Raw genomic sequence first — 23,737 nt, forward strand, 5'->3', positions numbered from 1 at the left:
GGAACAGATGGGTCTCAGTATGACCCAAAGCCTTCACAATACATAATCGAAGTAGCCACTGCTAAGGCGCACTACTCTAGCGTCTACTCCCCAGAGCTAGCGAATGCATGACAAGGGTGTAGTATTTGCTTAACCCATAAGCATGGCATTAACGAATGCGCGCCTGGGCTTCACCAAAGTTTTTGAGATTTTGAGACCTGTAAACAGTGGCCCCAATGATTAGTAAAGCACAGTATGCTCCTTACTACGAGCACTCATCTAACAGGTCGCTCAGTAGTTGATTTTCCTCGTGGAAGTCAGGTTTTAGAGGTCCTTCAACACCACTGCCGGTATCTCCTCCCTGCAAAATTCCGTCAACAAAGTTATCAATGTCCTTCTGGGATGGTGCTATGAGCTCTCTTGCGGCATCTGTTAGCTGCCCCTTGACCCCTGCCTTTCCTGCATTAATCTTACTTTGCGCAGTCGCTGCTGAATTTGCTTTGAGCGCTTCCATCATTTGATGCTGTTGAACAACCATTTCTTTATATTTCTGAAGCTTTCTCATTTTGGCTAATAAAGCCACGTGTTCCTTCTTTAGAGTGACCAATGCTGTCTTTTGAGATATATAGGCATTTCTTAATTCAAGAATACCTGCTTTAGCTTGATTCAGGATGGTTTTCAGACGCATAAATTTAGAACTAGCCTCTTCCTTTTCCTTTTTAGCGCTAGCCAACTCTTTTGTTAGCTCTTCAAGACGGATAACCATGCCTTCGCTTGTGGCTTGGCACTGATTCAGCAGAGTCGTTGTGCTCTCTACTCGCGCTGTCTCTAAAGCTAGCTGCTGTGTTAAACTTTCTACCCGCCTGGAGAGTGTGTGACACTCTTCGATAGGTACATAGTGCTTATCAAGAGTGTCACGGAAGCCTTCTATCTCTGTGCGATATTTATCTGCTTGGGATCTCACCAGTGATACGTCCTCGGCTAATAGTCCCATTGTATTCAGTGTCTTCATGACAGACGCCTCGTAAGAGTGTCTGTACGCTTGATCCAGATCACTCACGAGTTGAAGGAGTCGATTTCTGGGAGCATCTGTAGCCAGGTCCTGAAAGCTGATTATTCCCTGCTTAATATCGTGTAAAGCACCATAGAGAGAAGAGGCTGCATTAGCCTCTAAAGCCTCATCAATATCCTGCTTCTTTTCTGCGAGGAACACTGCAGGCTCCTGCATCTTCTCCAACTCACTTTCTATCTGCTTTAAGATATCATCTACGGAGGCGAGTGAAAGGATGCTTAAAGTGTTGATTGGCCGATATAGCACTGAGCCATCAGTCTGGACATAGCACGCTTTCTCCGGATAAAAGCAAGAGGCAACTTCCTCTAAATCTAAATCCAAGCAAGTATACGAATCAGTCGTCTCGAAATTATAGGTGTCTAACTTGTCTATGTCTTCAAATACAACCTCCATGTCATTAATGGTTGCTACTCTTGCTGTTATTGGTGTCGCGCCCTTATCTGCCATTGCGTTTGAAGACATCGAAGACCTAGCCTCTGGCCACAAAGCTACGTCTTGAGGACACCTAAAGATGCTTTGAGATAAATTAGATAATGAATGAGCAGGCATAGGACTGGTGTTTGCTACGCGTGTGCTGACTGGAACTGCTGGTGTTCTTTCTGTAAAGGTTGCACTGAGAGATAGGGGCGACAAGGCAATACTTTGTAGGCAGTGCTCGCTGCCAGATGATGAGAATGCTAGTTTCTTTAGCTCTGGCTCAGTTAGCTCTGTGCCAGATAACCTATGTGCCCCACTCTCTGCAGTTAAATATTCTAACGACCCTGCATTTGCCTCAAGACTTCTGCATCGCTCTTCTAGCTCTCTGACTCTGATTGCAAGCTGCTGCCGTTCTGTTTCTAGACGAATCATTGCATTGTTTTCTGCTAAGACTTCATTGGAGTGGACCCTCATCTCTATGGAGGATGCGTTGCTGGCGTACCTGAGTGTGCTTAGTGTTTCCTCTATGTGTTCGCTTGCCAAGCTTATGCATGCTATCATTGTTGTGTAGCAGTTTCCCTGGAGGCTAGTTTGTAAGATTTTAGTTAGATTGGAATCACGGTAGGGAACGTGAGCGGCATTCGATGTGATAGCAGAAAAAACACGCCCCAGAGTCAGTAAGCTCTTATTAATATTATTTGCTTCTTTGAAGCGCTCTCCAATTGCATTTGTTTTTACCTGGCGCTCCGATCCAGCAAGATCTACTATGGTAAGTGTTGCAGTTCTATAGGAGATGTCGTAGTCGCTTAGCTTTTCAATGCTGTCAGGTGGAGGAAGCTTGTTTGCCTTGACTAGCTCATCAAGGAGAGCTGTATCAACCGACTCTATGGTAAGCCGTGCAATAGCATGCGATCTTGATGAAACTGTGTTCAGATCTGTGGCAGCAACTTCACGAAGCCGGTTCCCGAACCGTAGGTAGGACAACACGTCCTCCAGGGAACCAACTCGCTTTTCCACGCATGAAACTTGCATAGAATGCTTTGTATACCTGATCTCCAACCTATGCTTCTCACCCGCAAGGAGATCCTTGAGTTCTTCATTATATAACTCCCAGTACGTAAAGTAAACAACAAAAAATCGATTGGTAACGGATTGTAAGTTGTTGAAGAGATCTTTCACACACAGTGGCAAAATCCCGGGGCAGGTGTGTTCTAGAGATGAAGTTGACGAAGAATTAGCCTCCAAACAGTCGCCGAAGATAGTGAATGTCTTTCCTGAGCAGCTCTGACCGTATGCAAAGCACGTACAGTTATACCCTTCTACAATGTGAGCCGCAAAATTGGCCATTGTCTGTGCATAGAGCTCACGCGTTGTCACACTGGGATCGTAGACACCATCAAAGCTAAAGCGCTGAAGCGACGCGCCCTGGTGTTTGGAAGTTTCTAAAGGTGATATCGTATTGTCGGAAACAATCCAGGCAGGCTTTTGCTCTGAGGATACCAGTGGGCGGACCCTGACTAGTACTGATATCTTGTTGGTAATCTCCATTGGCAATGGGAGGAAGGGTGTTGAAGCCTTCTGTCTGGCTTTTTAATTTCAATTCATCCAGATCCCTTGGAAAGTAGATTTGTAGAGTAAAGTCCCAGGTAAAGCCTTCGTTCAGCAGGCGAAAGACATCTGAAGTTGAAGCGTGGGATTGAAAAAGGTAAATCAGGATTTTCATAAACAGTTGAAAAATTAATATGAGGTTCTGATGGCCGGGTATCAATTATGTTGATGTCTTTATACAAGCAATTGGCTATTAGAAAATCCAGATGCTTGCAAATGGCTACATACTTTGTGATGAAATTGCACCACATGATGGCATAATTGTTGAAAATAAAGGGATACCCATTTCCTCTGAAAAGATTTAATTTTCTAATGAAGGTTGCAAAATCCCCGTTTGAATACTGAGGAACTTCCAGTGCTTGTATCTTCATAACCCTTGTTATCATTCGCATTCCTCGGATTTTATATTTTGACAGATCCGCACGTGCTCTAATCAACTGTTGGAAGGCTTCTATCGGCTTCTCTGTCATATATATGTCGTTTAACAGTTCTACAAACAGATCCAACATCATATTGGCTCCCTCTAACTCTTTCTGTGCTAGACCATATATTTGATCGGATTGTGATAGTGTAGAATTGGGTTGAATGTCTGATAAATCAAAAGTATATACGGAGCTAAAGATGTCATAGATTGTAATAGAGGCCAGTGGTTCCATTTTCCTTGCTTCAGCTAATAACAGATTGCGCTGTGTATGTGCTTGTAAGACTAGGTGGGGCGCCGGATGCTCTACCTGCTTGTCTGGTTTTTCTAGAGATGTTCTACCTAGAAGACGAAGCCTGTTATAGCTTTCTATATATCTATCACTCCTATCTATCTCTTCCTGAGGTACTACTGAATTAGCGACATATAAGCTAGAAGTAATGGGAAGTGACTCCACAGGTTCAGTTGTAAGACGGTCACCATCGTCAGTGTTCACAAGAATCTCACTTGGGGCAGAGGACGGTGGGACTTCGGCGTGCTTTGGCACAGTCTCATTTGTCAGTATTGGGTCGGAACTTGATCGATGTACAGGCAAGACACCAGCAGGAGGGCCTGGTAAATTGATCAAGTGCACTCTCCGGCTGCTCGTTGATGGTGGGGGTACTCTTGGTGGAGGTGGGGGTAGCAATCCTATAGTTGTCACACCTGCAGTACTTTGTGGACCGCTAAGGCTATTAGGTGCATGCATCACATTCCTTAATGGGCTAATTTTCCTTTCTGATGACAATCTATGGAGAATATTTCCTTTGACAGAAAGACTGGATTGGGATTCAGAATCGGACTCATTTAGATCCTCAGATTGCAACAAACTATAATCCGGTAAAAACTGATATGCAGGGGTATCTGTAATAGTTGAGGAGTCAGAGCTGAGATCTAATATCTGGAGACTAGAACGCTGGGAAGCATCTATCTTCTGTAATCCTTTATCAAAGTGCTGTGCTTCGACTACGCTTTGCACTCCTGTTGTGGCAACAGCCGAATGTTCCTTCATGCACAAATTCACACCTATGAGCGTGGCGGAGCTTTCGGCTGTAGATTCAGTTGCCATCCTAAGGCTTTCAGAACTGCTAGAACTGGTCAGCACGTTCCCAGGCCTCTCATCTACAGCATGACTAGAAGACGCCAATATTCGAGAATGCCTAGGAAGCTTTTCTAGTAATTTCAGTGACTCCCGCAATGGTGAGTTGTTCGCATGCTCTGTTTGCGTCAGTGGACTAGACCTTACTTGCATAGATAGTGTATGCTGTTTGGATTCATTACAACCATACATTTGACGAAACTGCCTGTATCGCTCTAAAACATTGTTCTTCTCTAATGTAGATTCATTGTATTGGTACTTTGTACCTTCACGTGAGTCCTTTTGATGATATAACAGCCTTCTCAATTGAGATGTGTTGTGGACTTGTGCATTATTAAGTCGTTGTATTGAAGATTGGAAAGCGGCATCTTGTGCATACTCTGGGATGGGGCTGGACGCTATTGAAGCTGTACACAACTGCGCAGGAAAGACTGGCTGCAATGTTTTCTTATTGTCTGGGTTGAGCCGTTTGTGTATGCCACTCAAATTAAGTGCTTTGAAATCTATTTCTGCTTCCCCTACTCCATGGTCCGGTGGCAAGTTACGCTTAGGTGAGCCGCGAAAAGGTTGTTGTGATACTTTACTATCAGCAGTACATGGCTTAGTACTAGTGTCCACCATTTGGTCGGCCCGAGGAAGCTCTACCTTAACCAAATTATTTAGTTGCTCACGTAAAGGATTCAGTAGTAGTGGGGGATCAGAAGTAAGCTCGCTTGGGGATGTCTTGCTATCACACTTTCTGGATATCTCACGTTGGGAAAACAAGAGAGATCCAATGGATGCTAATACAGACGGATTTTCGGCCTCCTTTGTATCATTACATACGTTCTCAAAGAAATATGGGTTGGTATCAGCGATGTAACTGGTCTCAACATTAACTGGCGATGGCATATTGGGCATAGACAGCTTATCTTGCCTGTACCTGTATGCCTTATAAGGGCTCTGGCTCCTAGGTGGAATATTAGTTCGTGGCTTCCGCGGCAGATCAACTGAGGGATCAGGGCTAAGCACGTGGAGATCTCGCTGAATTTGCATTGTGGTTTCACTAAAATCTTCAATAGCATATGGTTGCGCTATTGAAGATTCATAGGACTTTGAAATAGGAGGATTGATTTGCTGCATATAATCAAGTTCCTTCTCAATATTAACAACAACTGTCAAGGTATCCAGCTCTGTATCGCTACTAGAACTGAAGAGGTCGTGCTTTTGTGAGGATGGTATGTTCTCCTTCTTCCAAAGGTTCTCCAGGGAGCTCAGCATCTGCTGTACTTGGCGATCCTTATGCAGCCTATGCCCTCCAGCGTTAGCTATATTGCGTACTGCTTTTAGTCTTGCCTTCTTTGGCTTGCTTACTTCCGGCTCGCTCATAGCATTTGATCGATAATCCTCCAATCGATAGAGCTCCATAACTTCATTAGTTGAGAACAACTCTTTCGAGGATCTTTCCTTTGATGATGGTCGTTGGCTTAGTGGAGGTAATGCTCGTCTCTTTCTGCTTTTGCAGAAACAGTCCGACATATCAACCAACTCTCCTACTGTACCAGCCTCCTGTTGTAACTTATCACTCGGCACAGTAATGCTAGAGATGCCCAGCATGTCGTCTGGATTGAATTCGTAATCGGAGCACTCTTCAGAACCATGCATCTTACGAGATTTTTTAGGTACTAGAACAACCTTACGTCCACCTCGCCGCATCCTCCGTGCAATCATTCGAACTGTGGTCGAGTGGGAGTCATCACCATCGCTTCTTGTATCCTTATCTTTAGATGCTTCCATAAGCAGCCCCGTATGACTAACTTGGCTATTGTTTAGAGAAATCGACCTATGAGAAATATCCGGAGATTCCTTGGGTAGAGTTGATTGCTGGAGGATACCTGGAGTTACCAGTGTTGGCAAACCCGAGTTATAGTATTTCATGTTAGACGCAGCATCTACCTTGCGCTCATCAGTTGGAAATCTGGTAAAGACTGATCCTTTTAGTCCTTTTGGAGCTAATCCTTGAGAATAGATCACGTTCATAGATCCTTCAGCATGCTGTTGTAGCGAGCTATCGGTATTTTTAAGTGTTGTTGAGCTTTGACTGCGTCCAGAGGTGGCACAGGATGCTATAGAAGAAACAGAAGCAGAATAGATATCTTGAACTGAAAAGCGAGGAGTGCTCATTTCTGTGTCCCGTAACTGCATGGGACGCCTAAGTGCCCTGGTGGGAGACGGACTAGCAGAAAGAGCCTTTTCAAAAAGCAGTTGCTTTTGACGAAGCTTCATTTCAACAGCAATAGTAAGCTCTGATAAAGCTCGATGTGTAGAAGATACCTTTCCTAGGTTCAAAGATGTCTTCTTTAAAAGAGTCTTTTTATCTTTGACAACCTTCTTAAGTCGTTGCACAGAGGATTGTATCCTTGAAAGGTATAGTTGTGTATATTGATACAAGGGCAAGAGGGAATCCATGATAGCTTTTATTGCCTCTATATGGTCCACATATAGCAGCTCAGAATGGGACTTAGAAAAGCTGAATACGAACTTTCGCATATCGTGCCCATATCGCTTAATATATTCATATTCTACTTCCTGGTTGGTTATCTTTATAGCCTCACTCCCATGGCGACTCTGACGGGACGCCCTTGCTAAGGCGTAGAGGTCCTTCTTGATGGCAGATTTTAGTTGCGCTATCTTGTGTTGAACTCTTAGCTGAGCACTATGTTGTGCTATGATATCTGCTATATCATTGTAGAAGAACTCGGACTGGTCTAAAATATGTTGCAATTCATCAATGGCAAGAAGAAGATCCGGTTGGATCATGTAGATGGAATTGTATGTCAATTCTGCATAGCCTAATGTAACCTCCTCCTCACTTTCAACCTCGGTAGTATGCGTATGAGAAAGAGCAGATCCAATGAGTCTCGGAGATGATATGCCTTCACTAATCACATTCTGTGTTCCAGAGCCGAGTATAACAACCATGCCCTTTTGCTTTTCTAGAGCCATATACACCTCTGGTGGAAAAGAAATTACGGTAGAATTTGGCCGGCGAAACCCTAAGTATGATCTTGCATCAATCAGATCTTGATGGAGGTGCTTTGGAAGCTGCTTGATAAGATATTGACGATATGGATCAATGGTCAAGGCAGTTGCTAATGACTCTGTAATGACTTCACATAGGGATTTGTTGATAGATGATTCTAATAATGATCCTTGTGATTCCTCCATCAAATGTCTCGGTGTATTCTTACGTGTATTAGTGCGAGGCGATGGCAACATGCGGGTGATTTTACCATCAGAAGCTCCACTCTCATAGTCGGCCTTTCCGCGAAGAAGAGATGTGAAGCTAGAGCAGCTTTTATTATCTATCGGATTGGTTTCCTCAAAGCTCCCAGTAACACTCTCCTGGTTCTGATGTCCATATGTAGAGACTGACTCTATAAAATCTGTGCAGACATTAGCGATGGTATCCAATTCATAACTGGGGTTGCGCTGTAATTCCACAGGTTTGCGCTTCCGGGTATCCATCTTCTCCTTCGCAAGCAGGCCAGCTGCCAAGTCTCTCATGGCGCTGTACATATCAGTATAGCTGGTATCTGTAGTTGATATAGAGGACGGCTTGGACTGCCTTCCAGAACTAAATACAGTAACATCTGTTAACATAGGATTAAAGCGCTTTTGGGAGAGTCTGGCGGTACACCCTAAGATGTCTTGCTTCAGTACTTCCAAAAGAGAGCACAGCCGAAGGTCGGCAGTGACTGCCAAGAAACGATCGTGGATTGCATGATCCTGCTGTACATGTAGTTCATCAAGATTGTTCTGGTATTGTGCCCGAAGAAGGTCGATCAAACTGGTAAAAAAGGTTGTGAGGTTATGCTCCTGCCCTTTGTCCTGTAGATTGATGTCCTTTATATCAGAAATCAGGCTATCTGAACATACTCGTCTTTGCTCCAGTAAGGACCGTAGCACTTTGCGCAGTGCATTAGTATCGTTATTTGTTAGGGCTTTGGTCAATTCCTCGGTCATATCTTCCGGTATGTGAGGAAGGTCTGCAGCGTGCTTTATAGATCTATACTTCTCATTTTTCTGCTTGATTATGCCATGAACTTTATTAAGCATGAGGTCCCCTTGCTGCTGAAGCAAATGTATTTGGTTATCTGTGTACGATAATGTTCCCAACTGCTGCTCACGGTACTCCTTAATGATGTCTGATTCGCCCTCCATAACCTTCGGCTTCTCGTCTATATAATTTTGTAATGTGTCCATATCCCTTGAGGCTATGATATCGAAATCTGCAAGTATCTTACGCAACCTGTTTGCCTCACTGGACTCTATCTTGACCACTTTTTGAACTGACTGACTCTCTTCAAATCTGCAACAATCTTCCAATTGTCTATCATTCATGCGCGAAAATATCTTGAATGCAACAAAGTTATTACACTCAGCTTGGTGTGACCTAGCAAAAATAGTTGCACAACGTTTGCAGCAGCCTAGAAAGATACTACAATTGGGGCAATAGACTGCGGTTGACTCTATCTCGAAGGATGTTGTTGTTGAAATAGTGTGCATATAACTTGACACGATCTCCCTGACAGCTGGCAGATACCGGGAATGCTCACGCGAAAACTTGCAGTAAGTGATGAAAGATGACATCTGCGCACCTAGTTTATCTATCATTCTATCCTTTCGCTCCACCCCATCTCTGTATGATGGAGGCTCCGTTTTCGCAGAGGGTGTGGGCCAATCTTTAATAATTGTTGGATCTGGGGTGCAACTTGAGGGTTGAGAAGGTTTAGTACTTAGTGAGCGATTTCTCTCTTTTGTCATGGGTCTGAATTGAGGTTGCTTAACGTCTGCTGACATGGACCTACTCACAGGCTCGGAACTAAATCGGTTTGAAAGGATAGCTGATGAATGCAATATAGAGGGAGGTCTGTGCTTTATTCTCTCTCCAGAAGATTTTGGAAGTGAATAAGCAACTGCAGACCGAGTTCGAGACGCAAAAATGGCTTCTGTTCCAATAGAGTGCTGGTAGTAATGAGGCTGGACTTCGTCATGCAAAAGGCCCTTGGCAGAGAGTGTCTTTCGATATTCTGCCAAGATATTCTGCAGGGACTCGGAGCCTTCTTCGGGGGCTTCATACTGTCTAAGCTGCATCGCAATATTATCAACAGACGACGGAGAGACGTTAGAGATTTGCCTTCCGAAACTACTCTTGTCTCTGCAGCAAACATGGCAAAAATCGGGAAGATAAAGAAAACGTATGATTGCCTTGACCAACTCAATACGTTGGCAGATATCTAAATCCTCCCAACTGTTCACACGGAGGTGCAAGCCCAACAGTGTTGCGTTATATTTATTCATATCCTCTGCAGATACTATAGCATATTGTAGCTCTGAGTCATCTTCATAGGTAGTAGATAGAGGTGTGGATCTATTACTAGAGGTAGATGATCTTTCGATAGCCAACGTAGCCAATAGAGAATGGTGCTCTCGCCTAGGCCGTGGAATGCTAGCTGGAAGAGGACATGGGTTGACAGGTATAGATGATGAAGGCCCTGATATAGCTGGCTGGGCCGGTCTGCTTGAAAGTCTGACCGAGGCTGCACGGTTCTGGACTGAGGACTGGGGATCGAAAGGAATCTCAAAGGCATGAACGGCACTGGCAAGTCCAGCTACCGATGTCACATGGCTGTTACTAAGTTGTTCATGACTAGAATTAAGACTACAACTGGTGGATTGACGTTTCAGTTGCTTTAAAGGCTGGCTGAAAGAACGTTGGAATGGTCCCGCTTGTGATAAATTCTCTACAAAGGGGGTCAATATATCGCTTACTGTATGCGTCAGTTGAACAAGTCCTTTGGTACCTAGGTCTAGATCATGATCTGCTTGCATAGAAGTGTTTGAAAGTGCTTGGACGTCTGAACAGATACTCTGCAGATTGAAGTAGGTCTGTGCAAAGGAGGGGCTTGTGGTTAGGTTGTCAAAATGAGGCGCTAATTCAGCTTCAGCGTTCTGGCCTCGAAATAACCGTTTTCGGAATTGGCATACCAAGGTCTCGGGTGGAGCAGAGGTTATGGGCCCAGTCTCGGCTCCAACGTGGAGAGCAAAGCATACCGACTTTGTGGACTGCTTACTTCTTTCTCGATCCTCTACCTCCTTTAAATATTGGTAGGCAGGATCCATGGAATAGAGGTAGCGTCGCTGTATAGGGGATACAGAGAGATGCTCTTCCTCAATGCAGGTCCGGACATCGTCTGACGTTTCCAGTATTCGGGGAATACATAGGTCAGCATTAGCATACCTCATACAGCTATCTTCGCATGTGTCTAGATCATTGTAAGCTTCCTCTCGTGCCGCCTGCATACACTGCGCTACAAGTGCTTCATTCCTCTTGATAGCTCTTTTCTGCATAGCTGTTAGCCTCAGACGTATCGACTTATAGGCATAAGTAACTGCTTTCAGGGCAGATATAGCCTGATGCTCCTTATAGGATCTAATAAGCTGCACCCCATCGTAGACAATTAAGTCTTCAATGTCTAGTTGGTGGGCTTGCCCTAGAACCATCCGTGGGGGTATCAAGAGGTATATTGTCTTGAAACAGATCGCTGTCTTTTCAAAAAGCCCATAGTACTCGTCTCCGCTAGTACTGCGAGCATTGAGATCCTTTGGATTTATCTCAGAAAAGAGCATGACGAGGATTGTCGGCATAGACATGTCGTTGAAATCACTGATTTTCTCCAGAGTATATTGAATACTTGCCACAGCCTTTCCGATGTGCTCCTCATTATGAGTACTATCAGGTGGTTTCACAACTAGGTAACGTGGCAAGGGATCAAAGGTAAGAAACGGAGACACCGCGTCGACAAAGTGGTACAGCAAAGCAGTTTCTTGGCGCGTGTACAGCAGATCCATATATATCGCGCTTCTTGTGACAGAAATCTGGAGATACTTTCCCCAACGGACATCATTTATGGACAGCATCCAGTTTTTTGAAGGTACTCAAGTCTCTGTTATCACATGCACAGAATGATCTTAGCCATCTCAATAGCGTAAGGCACCATTGTCTCATCGCAAATGGCAAGGAGGCCACAGGGGATTCACTCGAGTTTCGTCAATTGGATTCAAAAAAATAAAGCTCAATTCAAAGATTTTGACTAAACTAGCAATGTGCAGAAATTTACCCATAATAATCATCTATCCTTGTAGGATCCTTGTAGGGACTATAGACAATGATAGCATATTACAATGCAACTCTCATAGGGTTCCTGCTCCTGAGCCTACTTCATGCTTCGCTTACTAACTTTTGGGCCGCAAAGCTGTCTGAAGTTACAGTAAGAAACCCTCTATCAGTTTTTAAAATAAAGATTGAATCCGAATTAAAAAAATTGTATATGAATCATCCGGGCGTAAAGCTCGCCATTGCAAGGTACTCACGCACAGCGATTAACAAGAATGCTAGCGAAACGCAGAAGCCTCTTCTCATCACCAGCATTCACATAGATTCTGGAGGCTTGACATCTTTGCCTCGGCTTTCGTTTTTCCCGGCTGCTACAAAGCTCCAGGCAAGCCATAATAAGATTACAGAGATTTTGGACAACTGGAACGACAAAATTGAAGACGTGGACCTGTCTGATAACCAGCTAACAAGCTTTCCAGAGATAGGAGGGGTCATGCTAATGTCCTTGAATCTGAGCGAAAATGCCCTTCGAAACATAACAATTCCAAGGCAACTTCCGCACCTTATGGAACTGAACCTTTCAATTCAGTGCGAGAAGCAGGCCGCGCCTACTGACTCTGGGGGCTTCTGCAGCGTGTTTTCGGACAGCTTCTCCCAGTCTCTCTTCGACAACTGCCCGCAGCTTCAGTCAATAAATATATCTATGACAGGAATTACTAGCCTCTCGTGTCTAGAGAGGTGCGACAGTCTGAGGCAGATAATCTGTCTGAAAAACCCCATAGAGAACTTGCAGGATGTATTGCCGTTTCTCCATGACCGGCTCATATACCTCGACTTGTCTGACTGCCCAGTTGCCAAAGATAGACGACTATTCGAGGCTGTCTGCGCCAAGTGTCCCGATCTTTCATTCTTTAACAGCAAAAGATATACCGAGCAGCAAGTAAGGTTCACAGGGAGCAAGTACCTTCGTGAGCAGAAACGGAGAGACATTTCTAGCAAGGATCAAGCCAGGAAGAGTTAAATTGACTGATTAGTTGCGCCGCAGAAGTGCAGCAGCTCTGTTTATGGGCATAATACTTATCGTCATTGCCGTAATTAGGCCTTGAAACGTCAACACATCAAAAGTTCAACATCAAAAGGTTTAGTAAGTTAGTAAATGTAAATTAGGCTTATGGATCCCTTGGCTACACAGCAGCGTATAGTCTCTGAACCCACACGAGGGTCGGAAAGGCCAGGTAATGACATAAAGTCTCTCGTAATCTCATTTTTCACTACGTTCACCAGAGCAGATGATGTCCAGCCATACATTCGCTCCATCAAGAATATCTTGGAAACTCATGACTCCCTTGTCATCGATATCGGAGATATCCGAGGCCATTCTCCTCAACTGTATGATAGACTCGTTGTACAACCCGCGCACGTGCTTCAAGTGATTACCCAGGTTGTTGAATCCATGCTAGCTGAAGAGTCCTCCGGCTCTACACCTTACCTCAAGCCAAATATAATACTGCAGTATACTTCACTGGACGGGTCCCTACGTCCCTCTGAACTACGGGCAAAGCATATCAACCGTTTAGTTTCTGTTCGAGCGATTGTCTCTGGAACCTCCCGGCTCCGCTCTAAAACACAGCTGCTTGTTGCCAAGTGCCGCGGTTGTGGCCACAAGTATCGCCAAGCTCTTGTTAGTGGACTGGATGCAATCGTTCTTCCCACTACCTGCCTGAGTGAAAAAGCACAAGGTGACTCTTCCAAATGTGGAAAGTCACCATACGTTATTAACCCGCATAGTTGCGTGTATATCGATCAACAAAGCATCAAACTCCAAGATATACCCGGAGACATGCCATTCTATAGGCCGACAGGAGGTGACGATATCGAGGGACTTGGGGGTCTCGAGGGAGGTGCACAAGCAGGTACAGCTGAGGATGGGGGCTCTACTGTCTTACCAGCTGTTTTAGAGGGTCATGTGGTAAAGCCGGATCTTCTGGCCGGATGCAAGCTTATTGTGACGGGTACCTTGGTTGCTAAGCCAGGAACAAAGATAGTGTACTTGCTAGGACATGGCATACACGTCGTAGACTCAGCAGATGAGTTCGATCATATTCAGACAGTGCAGAACTTCTACTCTGCGGAAGATATACCAAAGTTTCACGCATTTAAAAACCAACCAAATGTGATTTCAGTCATAGAGTCACTGATTGCTCCTCAAATTGAAGGTATGGAGGATGCCAAACGAGCTATTGCATGTCTTCTTTTTGGGGGAACTAATAAGTATACGCAAGAGCTAATACGACTTAGAGGCAACATAAACGTTCTCCTAATATCGGACCCAGGGTTGGGGAAGAGTGAGCTGCTTTTGGAGGCGTCTCGCCTGGCTCCAATTGGCATCTATACAAGTGGCAAATCAACCTCTGCAGTAGGGTTAACCGCCGGCGTTATGCGCGATAAGGCCACAAGCGAGTTTTTTCTAGAAGGGGGTGCGCTTGTCCTTGCAGATAAAGGGATTGTTTGCATAGACGAGTTAGACAAAATGAACGAGACAGATAGAGTGGCACTCCATGAAGCGATGGAACAAGGATCCATTTCAATTAGCAAGGCAGGAATCTCCACCACGCTTAATGCACGGACATCCATACTTGCTGCAGCTAATCCGACCCTCGGTCGTTTTGATGACTTTCAGAAAGCAGCTGACCAGATAGACTTCTCCGTGACCATCTTAACCAGGTTTGATCTTGTGTTCATGCTGAAGGACAAACAGAGCCCAGAAAGAGACGCAATGATTGTCAACAAAATAGCTAGGATTGCAGCGGGAGAAAGACCCGCCTCTGTGGCTTCACACCAGGAGCAGAACCCAATGTTTACCCAGTCATTCCTTAAAAAGTATATAGCCTATGCGCAAGCAACCTGTACGCCCAAGTTAGATCAGAGCTCTCTAGAAATCTTGAAGGCTGCCTACATAAGGTATAGAGCAGATGCTCTTAAGAACAGCTCTGCTATTCCCATCACTGTGAGACAGCTAGAGGCACTTATACGCCTCTCTGAGTCGTTTGCAAAAATGCGTCTTTCCCCAGTTGTGACAGTGGAGGATGTAGAATACGCAATCGACATCTTCCAGAAGAGTACCGCAGACGCACTTCAGGCAGGGATATCTGACCCCTCGTTAACTAACTCTACCATAATTGCACAGGTGGAGCAAACACTCTTAAGAATGATACCCCATGGTGCCATACTTTCCAAAAGCGCTGTTCTACGGGACTCGGCACGCTTGGGTCTATCGGAGGCTGTAGTTGTCTACGTCATCACCAAATTAATCAACTCCAACGTCCTGGAGGTAATTCGAGGCACCATGTTGAAGAGAAAATAAAAGCGAGTGAACAAATTTAAAAAAATGAGTTCCAACGGTGGCAGCGAGGCTGCGGTGGATCAGACTACGGCCCCCATAGATCCGCATGTGGTCGCAGAGGAGTCCCTGAAGCTGGCATGTGATAGACTAGAGAAAGCTGTTTCAACCAAGCGAGAGCAGGCGGTTGCTGCTGCTGTAGACAACCTGTACAACCTGTTCAACGATTCCAATTCGCCAACGACTGGGGTTCCAATTGTCCTCCGATACATAGAACCATACATCAATTCACTGATTGACTACTATGAAGCATCCAGAAATAAGAAACTGGGATCAATTGCTCTGAAGCTCCTGCTGATTTATCGAGTGGACTCTCCCGATTTCCTTCAGCTCTTTGGGTGCATTTATTATGAAACCCACGCCACTGCATTGGAACTTTGGTCAGTGGAATTCTTATGCGGTGCTGCCAACTATTTTGCACAATTTTATGGTAACTACATTTATCTTAGGAAGGAGAAAGGCGAGGCATTGATCTCTGATTTATGTAACTGCATCAACAATTTCCATATTAACTGTCAGACAGCTTATGAAATCTTGCTCTCGGATGTAGAGCGGCTTACACAGAAGAACATGGAGTCTGAAGCAATAGATTGTCTTATTGAGGCCAGGCTTTGTACCAATGTTAAGGCTCTTACGACGATTATTAACAAGGGCAACATACATGGCCTGGCGGAATACCTCTATCAATGTGCTGTTTACGGAGATCCTGCGCAACGTAACCAAATCATCCTGGCGCTGGTGCAAGTTTATCTATCTCTTGATATGGTCTGTGATGCTTTTGTGCTCCTGCTCTCTCTCTGCTTCTTCTCCTATGCCAAAAGCATCCTATATAAAACAACCCTAATTAACCGATTGCTTCAAATGGCCTACCTTATTGCTTGTAACGGCTGCTGCTGTCATTTTTCCCGCAACGATTTTCGAAAAGCTTTGGCATCCAGTTCTTCTTTTGCAGAGGATACAGATAGCTTGGAAAAGCAAACAGATGAGCTCTGGCTGGTTGCTTGCAATGCATACACACATACACACCTCCTCTCACTTGTCAGTGAACTGGAACTAAATGTGCCACGTAGTGTTGCAGAGATCCTTAAGGCTGACCAGCTCTCATTCAAGGCAAAGCATCTCGATAGGCTATATGGCCCCTTAGGAGACTATCTAATGAACGGGTTTGCTAATGCGGCAATGGGGACCGACAAGCTATTAGCCTCTCACAAAATTTACCGTTACAAACAACGTGATGTTAAAGGAAAACCCATAACAACTAACGAAGACATTGTCGTGCCCGCTCCCACCGAGCTCGACCTTCCTTTACACTCTGACAGGGAAGACGCAAACGCGGAAGGTACTGGCTCCAACGGTTTAACGTCGGAAGGCAGCACACTCTTGGAACACTCAGTATCCCCCATCACTTCCATTATCCAGACCGTTGGAGCAGCCTCAGTGGGGCTTATATACTTGTATCACGGGAATGGTCACGGACAGGCATTTAACGTTATAAGTAGATACTTCTCGTCTCCTCATCACTGGGTACGTGCTGGTGCTGTCTTGGCTTTGGGGCTCTCTGCTGCCAACACACAAGACCCCACGGGACTGGATCCTGCTCTCCGCATGATGGGTGGCGTGTTTAATCTATTTCATGTCAATCCTGCTGAATCATTCAGCTTCCATGAATATTTTCCTTACAGCTGTAATATTATCAGAAAGCAGCTTTCGGAACTTCAATCGGGCTCACGCCCAAGCCAATCATCAAGAGGTATAAACAGCAACCCTCAGACTATTTCAGAAGAAGGCCGTGAGGAGGAGTCTGTTTTTGCCAATGTCCAATATATGGTATCCCAAAGGGTCTCAGCCTCCCACTCTAGAGAGAGCGACACTCGAACAAGGCAGCAGTACATGGAAGACTTAAAGCGTATCATAAACAATCCACACATAGAGAAAGCGTATAGCATTATTCCTCATACCAATTTCCCGTCACCTGCTATTAGTATCGATATAAAGGACGAGCATGAGTACCTGTACATGTCTCAGGCCAGTGCTGCACTTGGAATAGGTGTAGCATACGCGGGAACTAGCAATAAGCTGGCAATAGAGATACTATATCAACGCCTCTCTTTGTCCTCGACCAACGTATGTAAGCATGTGCCTATACTTGAGAAGAATCCTCGATCCACAGGCTGCCTGGCTCTTGGGCTTGTACTAGCAAGTACAGCAAATATGGATGCTGCAAACTTTATACTGCGGGTTATGGCAGGAAACACTAGGAATCAGCGATCCTTACGGTTTTTCCCGCTGAAGCCAGTTGGGTTGGGATGCATCTTTATGCGTGCAGGGCGCACAGAGGAAGGTCAGCGAAGAATGAAAGACTTCTGTGATAACATGTATGACAAGCTACTCCAAATAGATACACCAGACAGTAAGCAAGAGCACGGCCCAATGCCCAGTCCAGAGGAGCACCTGTATCTGGCAGCATACGTTCAGTCCGTAATCACCGTCTGTGGATATGCCTTTACAGGAAATATATCTATCATTTCAGAAATAATGCAGAGCATTTATGAGACAATCTCCGGAAGAGTTGCAGCGGAGGAGACCATTAACTTGAACAAGCTTGGTTCAGCAACTAAGCCGGGGTCCCGCTCTAGCTCTAGACCTGTGGATTCTCCAGACGACACTTCCTCAAACACGTCTAGATCACAGGGCAGAACTATTGCTCGTCTGCCTCGTTCAAGATCTGAAAGGAGTCAGAGTCGTTACAACGCAGACGATCAAACACGAGCAAACAATATGGCGGCTTACACTGCAGATAGTGGTATGCCTCTGCAACTACCTCGTGATAACACTACTCTCTGGCCGGGCGAGAATTTGGATCCAGTTGGCATATTAGTCGCGGGCCTTGGGCTTGTTGCAGGTAATGACCCCGTTTGCTCAATGATGGTCACGCGCTTTATCAACAGGATTATGCAATATGGTAGTAGCTATGCCAAACGTGCATGTCCATTGGCCCTTGCCGTTATGAATCTGTCAAGACCGGCTCCAGAGCTCACAGACATGCTGTTTCGAATGGCCTCACAAAGTGACGAGAGCCTCAGTATTAACGCAATTATAGCTCTCGGGTTGATAGGTTGCGGATCGTGCAACTCAAGGATAGCACAGAGTCTGAGACAGCTGGCAGACTCAAAGTATTTATCCATGCCTCACACAGACTATGGCAGAGAGTTGACGAATATGATAATATTAGCAATCAAGCTTTCCTTAGGACTAGTGCATTGTGGACGGGGTCTCATGCATATCAGTGTGACCCATCATCATGGAAAAGCCATTAGCAACTCCAGGCTTTCGTGCATAGCAGCTTTAATTCTGCTTTTAGCATCTAATTCACGGGTGATGGTGAGACCGAAGTTTATTAACTACTTCTTTCTCATAGCAGGGGCTCTTCGTCCCAAGTACTTGGTTACAGTTGACGCTGCAAACAAGGAACAATCCAATCCTCTTAAAACGGGGTCCTACATAGACACAGTGAGCCTTCCCGAGCCATTCAGACTCACTGGCTATCAAACAAACACAACGCCAATAATCCTTAGCCACGCGGAGCGTGCAGTCCAAAGTGATGAGAATATTGTTCCTATGCTTAGCATACTTGAAGATGTTGTTGTGACCACGCGTACCATTTCAGTAGATATGACAATAGACTGAGGATTGCTTATATTACTGAGTGAACGCTATTTATCTGTAACTTTTTCTTTCTATTTAAAGAGGCAAGGATTTAGGAACGTTGGGAACCATCCTAGATACTGTAGAGATTGTAGAGAGATTTATCGCCTGTTTAATTTCTTAGTAACGCTATGCAAATATCCTTGTTGTACTTGCTAACACGCCAATAGGGGTGCTCTGCATAGTACAGGGCTGTGCGGCCAAATGCGTCCTTTAGAGTGCTTTCCTTAGGCTTCAACAGTGTAATAAGTTCGCTATTTCCATACTTTGCAGCCCACATAAGGGCAGAATGACCGTCTATGTCCTGGAAACCTGTCTCTTCGTTTATGAGTAGCTTAACGCAATCTACATGATTATGTTGGACAGCCAAAATAAGAGACGTCTCATCTATGGTATTCTGCATTTGCTTCTCAAAGGGGAGGAGTAACTTGCAAGCGTTAAGATGGCCGCGGATCGCGGCTTCCATAAGGGCTGTGTTGCCATAATCGTCTTGCATACACGCCTCGAATCTCGATAGCTTATCAATGACTTCTAGGTAGTCATTCTGCGCAGCAATCATGAGAGCAGTTACCCCATCACCTGTTTGGAGTTTGGCTTCCATGGGAACTAGGGAATCTATTACATTAGGCCAGTTGTTCTTCGCCGCATAGATCAGGGCTGTGGACCCGTCCCACCAGCGCTGTCTTCCGGCTTCTGTCTTAAGGAGCAGCTCAACGCACAGTAAGTGCCCTCTGCTAGCTGCATACATTAGCGCAGTCTTTCCTTTTCTATCTACTATTCCGGCTTCTGGCAGCAGAAGCTTCATTACTTCATAGTTGCCCTTCCATGCAGCGAGCATGAGAGCAGTCCTTCCATCTTCGGTTTGCATGCCTAGCTCTGTCAGTAGGTGTCCTGCAATCAAGATATTTCCTTTCCACGCAGCAAGCATAAGTGCAGTAACATGTTTGGCAAAATAAGAGGTCTTCAAATTTAGTGTTAAGCAAATGATGTCGCGGCATGCGCAACGAGCACAACCGATGTGCTTAATAACATCCTCTTTGGAGTCGTCTTCGACAGCTTTCAGTAATGGGGTTTTTTCCCGTGGAAGAGGTGTGTCCAGAGAAAGCTCTGAATAGCGAAGGTGGATACCATGTTCATAGCAATATGTCGACAGTGCAAATAGTTGATTACTATCACGCAACTTCATAAGGGCTTCAAACAAGGCTTGCAACTGTCTTTCGCCAGAGTTTGTGCTGCATAACGTCCTGTAAAAATTTAACTGCTGACGACAAAAGTGGAACCTTGCCATGGTTAGCTGTAAGCGAATGTCTGATTCCGTTAACAGTGCCTGTTCAATGCAGGTCTTCTTCTCAGGGCACGGTGGATCGGCATCAGTATCAGTAGAGCCATTTTCTAAATATTTATACCGCTGAGTAAGCTCTTGCAGTTTGTACTTGTGATTTAGGTGAACGAGGGCCTCGTCTATACCAGACGCTGTAAGAACAAGAATAACTCCTTGGAGAAGCTGCTTCATGCCTGCATCAACAGTGATCTGCGACAGTGTATCTATTAAGACCTTAAGACCTTCTCTTCCGGTAGTATCTTTAGTATTGTATCGGTCAGGTTCAACAAGGTATTCACCGCTGATCCCAGTCAGATCGACAACAGTGAAGCCTTCAAGAATAACGCACTGCGGCACGTAACTTGGTGTTTGTCCTTGAGTTTCTGACTTAAGCGCAAGTTGCAAAAGGCTTTCAGTAAGGCTCTTCGCATCAATCCGTGAAAGTAGATCCTTGTCTCTAAGACAGTGGTCAATAAGCTCTAGGAAGGATCTCCGGCATTTCCACTGATCCGGCTGGCCATGGTTGGCCTGCATAATTACCAACCTCTTTTAAAAAAGATCGTTTCATTGTACCCATGACAGCAAAAGATCTTACTGAGCCGTATAAAAAGGGGCTAATCTTCATGGCATGCTGTCGGGAAGACATAGGGACTCCATTGGAGAACACTCCGCGGCCTGTTAGAATCTATGATAGCCGCGAAGACCCCACAGCTCGCGGGAGCTACGAGTATTATGTTTATTTTGGAGGGTACAACGCCCGCTTGGCGGATTGGTACCCGTCATCGGCCTTACGAAGCATTACAGATGAAGAAAGGCAATTATACGCAAAAGAAATATGGTTTTTTAGCCAGGCAGACAAGGAATTTCTGCCCAGGAATATAGATAAAGTGGTGATCTCTCAGTACGTGATGTGTCCGTGGTACTTCTCGCCACTCCCCGAGGAGTTTTTTGCCTCCAGAACTGTCTACATCTGCGAGTATTGCTTCACCATGTTGACCACTGAGCGGATCTACAAGCGCCATGTGGCCCGGTGCACCTGTAGATCACCACCTGGTGACCTCATATATAGAGATGACGAAGTCTGCTTCTTTGAAATCAACGGCAGTGAGCATACTAACTATTGCCGTAATATATGCCTAGTTGCGCGGCTTTTCCTGCAGCATAAAACATTGGTGGCAGACGTAGATGTCTTCCTCTTTTATGTTATGTTTGCAAAAACCAACAACAAAAAGGCTAATAACCAACAACTATCGGCAGCCCAGAAGGCTTCCGATGAACAAGAACAAAGAGCTCACTGCGAGCCTGAAATAAAGCGGATACCCGATTGGCAACAGACGGGACCGGGTGATCAGGACGATGACTCATACCATTTTGTAGGATTTTTCTCCAAAGAGAAACAGCAAGAAAATAGTCTCAGCTGCATTGTTGCACTTCCATGCTTTCAGAAGAAAGGATATGGAAATATGATGATAAACTTTTCGTACATGCTCAGTAGCCGTGAATGTAGACTCGGAGGACCTGAGATGCCCCTGTCGGACCTTGGCCTCATGTCCTACTTAAGTTATTGGAAGCGCCGAATTTGCGAAGTGCTGGTTCGCAACACCACTTCAGAAATCAGCCTTTTCGAGATTAGTAAGCAAACAATGATCAGCTACCGCAATCTAATCATGGCAATGAATAAGTACGGGCTTCTGAAAGAAACACCGTCAAATACCGCTATTTACTTTGGAAACGAACTAGCAGATGAGTTGCGCACGTGTTTAGAGAAGGAGGAAAAACGCGGAGTACACCGTCTTGAAGACAAGTACCTCCATTGGGTCCCATATGTCAACATGTGTTACGAGTACAAATAGTCAACGTAGACTGCAAAGTTGTCCAAGTAAATCCCCCTCGCGAGTCGCTGCACTGGACTGGCTACCTCTCGCTCGCTCCCATCAAAGTCCAGAATCTGAAACTCAAATGTCAGCCAACTCCGATGGAAGAAGAACTCTTATGCTTCGTCTCCCCAGGAAGCCGCTGCTCCTCACGTTACCTCTAAGGTTTCTCCCATCCTCTGGCTAGCTTGGAGCAACCACCACCTGGCACCGGTGGGCACCTGCTGTCTCGAGCCTTGCGTCGGTCACAGCAGTCTGGCCTCGAGAGCAATTGACTCTGGCCATGTACTCCGGAGTAGCTTTGTAGTGTTGGTGCTCTACGACAAAGATCACACGCCACGGCCCCGGGTGCCTACCCCGTTCCTCGGGGTGCCTCTTCGTCTCTTCGTGGAGGGCACCATCTGTTCCATTATCAAGGGTGCGATTCCCGTACGCCTCTATCTTGGAATCATAGTACGCGTTCGTGGATGTCGATGGAGTACTCCCATGCGCTGGTATCAGGGGAGAGGCCCATCCCTCTGCTCATGGATCGCAGAGGTGCTCCGTCACCCAGCACGAGACCGCGTCGACGCTCACCCTGTGCAGTGCGTCTGGCTCAGTGATGTGTGAGCTGGTCCATCTGCACAGCACACTTGGGGTGATGCTTCGGTCTGTCGAGGCGTCGTCCAAAGCACCAGGAGCAATCAGGACCGGTTCGCTGTCAGGTCGTCTCTCTACAATCGGCACTCGTCTACTCGAGGGTGTCAGGCACTGCCAGCTGCTGCGGCAGATGCTCGGCAGGTGGCCCAGGCCGCCACTCTCCGGTGCGGGCAGGATCAGTCCGCTTCTACCAACCAGACACCCCAACTCCTATTTCTTGCCGAGGGATTCATATGGGTCACGTGTGGGTCCGTCTCGACAAGCGGGGCGAGTGATTGGTGCCATTGCCAGCCTCGGACGCTCATCTGCATTCGCTATCACCTCGAGGGAGGGGGCATAAATCTTCCCCGTCAGAACTGGACGACATCCGACTTTCGGATTCTGGGTCTCAGCTAGTGAACGAGCGAGAGACTGCCAGCCTGGGGCGGCGGTGGCTCGCATGGAGGACCTGTTCAGGCAACAGCTGACAAACTAGTCTCAGTGCAATAAGGTAACTGGCTAGTTTGAGAGGAGCACCTGGAGGCATCAGGCGTTGCCGGCTGGGGCTTTGGAAGTAGGAGTCCATCGGGGGCATGGGGCTCGTCGCCCCTAGGAGAACCAGCGGCTGCCAGGGACGGCGTCTCGATCGGACCGTCCGATTCCGCACCTACCAGCACATCTTCAGGAGGCCTCTTCTCGAGTGCATTGTATGCGCCGAGCAGTTTAGAGCCGCCCTCATGGACAGCAATCTTCTGTTCCTGGTCTTGTAAGATTGCTTGTTAGAATTGAGAGAAGAGGGTATGTGTCTGTGGCACTGTCTCCCCCACGAACAACTCGGGTTGCCAGCTGTCCATATAACAAACTGAGCCGCTGTGGAGTCGTTCTTTGCATGGAGCTTCCCACAATAATCGCCCTCGGGCAGAGTAAGAACCTGCCTCGCTCTGTGGCAGCTGACAATTGCAGAGCTCAATGAGGAGACCAAGTACGGTAAATCGATAATGACGCGAGCAAATACGCTGAATAGA

The 23,737-nt window shown here is 46.0% G+C and overlaps 7 protein-coding genes across 7 annotated transcripts; 4 read left to right on the top strand and 3 right to left on the bottom strand.

Annotated features, from left to right (window-relative positions):
- Positions 1 to 244: 244 nt before the first annotated feature.
- GL50803_0015962 (Kinesin-7) lies at positions 245 to 3,016 on the bottom strand (the record flags this gene model as incomplete). The annotated part of the gene is made up of 1 exon (XM_001705980.1): positions 245 to 3,016. One exon carries the CDS (start codon positions 3,014 to 3,016, stop codon positions 245 to 247), a length of 2,772 nt encoding a protein of 923 aa, XP_001706032.1.
- A 53-nt stretch (positions 3,017 to 3,069) lies between these two features.
- GL50803_0089117 (uncharacterized protein) lies at positions 3,070 to 11,598 on the bottom strand (the record flags this gene model as incomplete). The annotated part of the gene is made up of 1 exon (XM_001705979.1): positions 3,070 to 11,598. One exon carries the CDS (start codon positions 11,596 to 11,598, stop codon positions 3,070 to 3,072), a length of 8,529 nt encoding a protein of 2,842 aa, XP_001706031.1.
- A 410-nt stretch (positions 11,599 to 12,008) lies between these two features.
- Positions 12,009 to 12,815, top strand: GL50803_0016006 (uncharacterized protein; the record flags this gene model as incomplete). The annotated part of the gene is made up of 1 exon (XM_038045846.1): positions 12,009 to 12,815. The coding sequence occupies one exon, from the start codon at positions 12,009 to 12,011 to the stop codon at positions 12,813 to 12,815; it is 807 nt and encodes a 268-aa protein (XP_037901537.1).
- Positions 12,816 to 12,965: 150 nt separating this feature from the next.
- On the top strand, positions 12,966 to 15,158 carry GL50803_0089112 (DNA replication licensing factor MCM5; the record flags this gene model as incomplete). Its single annotated transcript, XM_001705977.1, has 1 exon — positions 12,966 to 15,158. The coding sequence occupies one exon, from the start codon at positions 12,966 to 12,968 to the stop codon at positions 15,156 to 15,158; it is 2,193 nt and encodes a 730-aa protein (XP_001706029.1).
- A 24-nt stretch (positions 15,159 to 15,182) lies between these two features.
- On the top strand, positions 15,183 to 18,881 carry GL50803_0033166 (26S proteasome non-ATPase regulatory subunit 2; the record flags this gene model as incomplete). Its single annotated transcript, XM_001705976.1, has 1 exon — positions 15,183 to 18,881. One exon carries the CDS (start codon positions 15,183 to 15,185, stop codon positions 18,879 to 18,881), a length of 3,699 nt encoding a protein of 1,232 aa, XP_001706028.1.
- Positions 18,882 to 19,011: 130 nt separating this feature from the next.
- Positions 19,012 to 20,754, bottom strand: GL50803_0013152 (Ankyrin repeat protein 1; the record flags this gene model as incomplete). The annotated part of the gene is made up of 1 exon (XM_001705975.1): positions 19,012 to 20,754. The coding sequence occupies one exon, from the start codon at positions 20,752 to 20,754 to the stop codon at positions 19,012 to 19,014; it is 1,743 nt and encodes a 580-aa protein (XP_001706027.1).
- Positions 20,755 to 20,795: 41 nt separating this feature from the next.
- Positions 20,796 to 22,073, top strand: GL50803_002851 (Histone acetyltransferase MYST2; the record flags this gene model as incomplete). Its single annotated transcript, XM_001705974.1, has 1 exon — positions 20,796 to 22,073. One exon carries the CDS (start codon positions 20,796 to 20,798, stop codon positions 22,071 to 22,073), a length of 1,278 nt encoding a protein of 425 aa, XP_001706026.1.
- Positions 22,074 to 23,737: the final 1,664 nt, after the last annotated feature.

The sequence above is a fragment of the Giardia intestinalis genome, chromosome 1 (assembly GCF_000002435.2).
Source record: "Giardia intestinalis strain WB C6 chromosome 1, whole genome shotgun sequence".
NCBI classification, from domain to species: Eukaryota; Fornicata; order Diplomonadida; family Hexamitidae; genus Giardia; species Giardia duodenalis.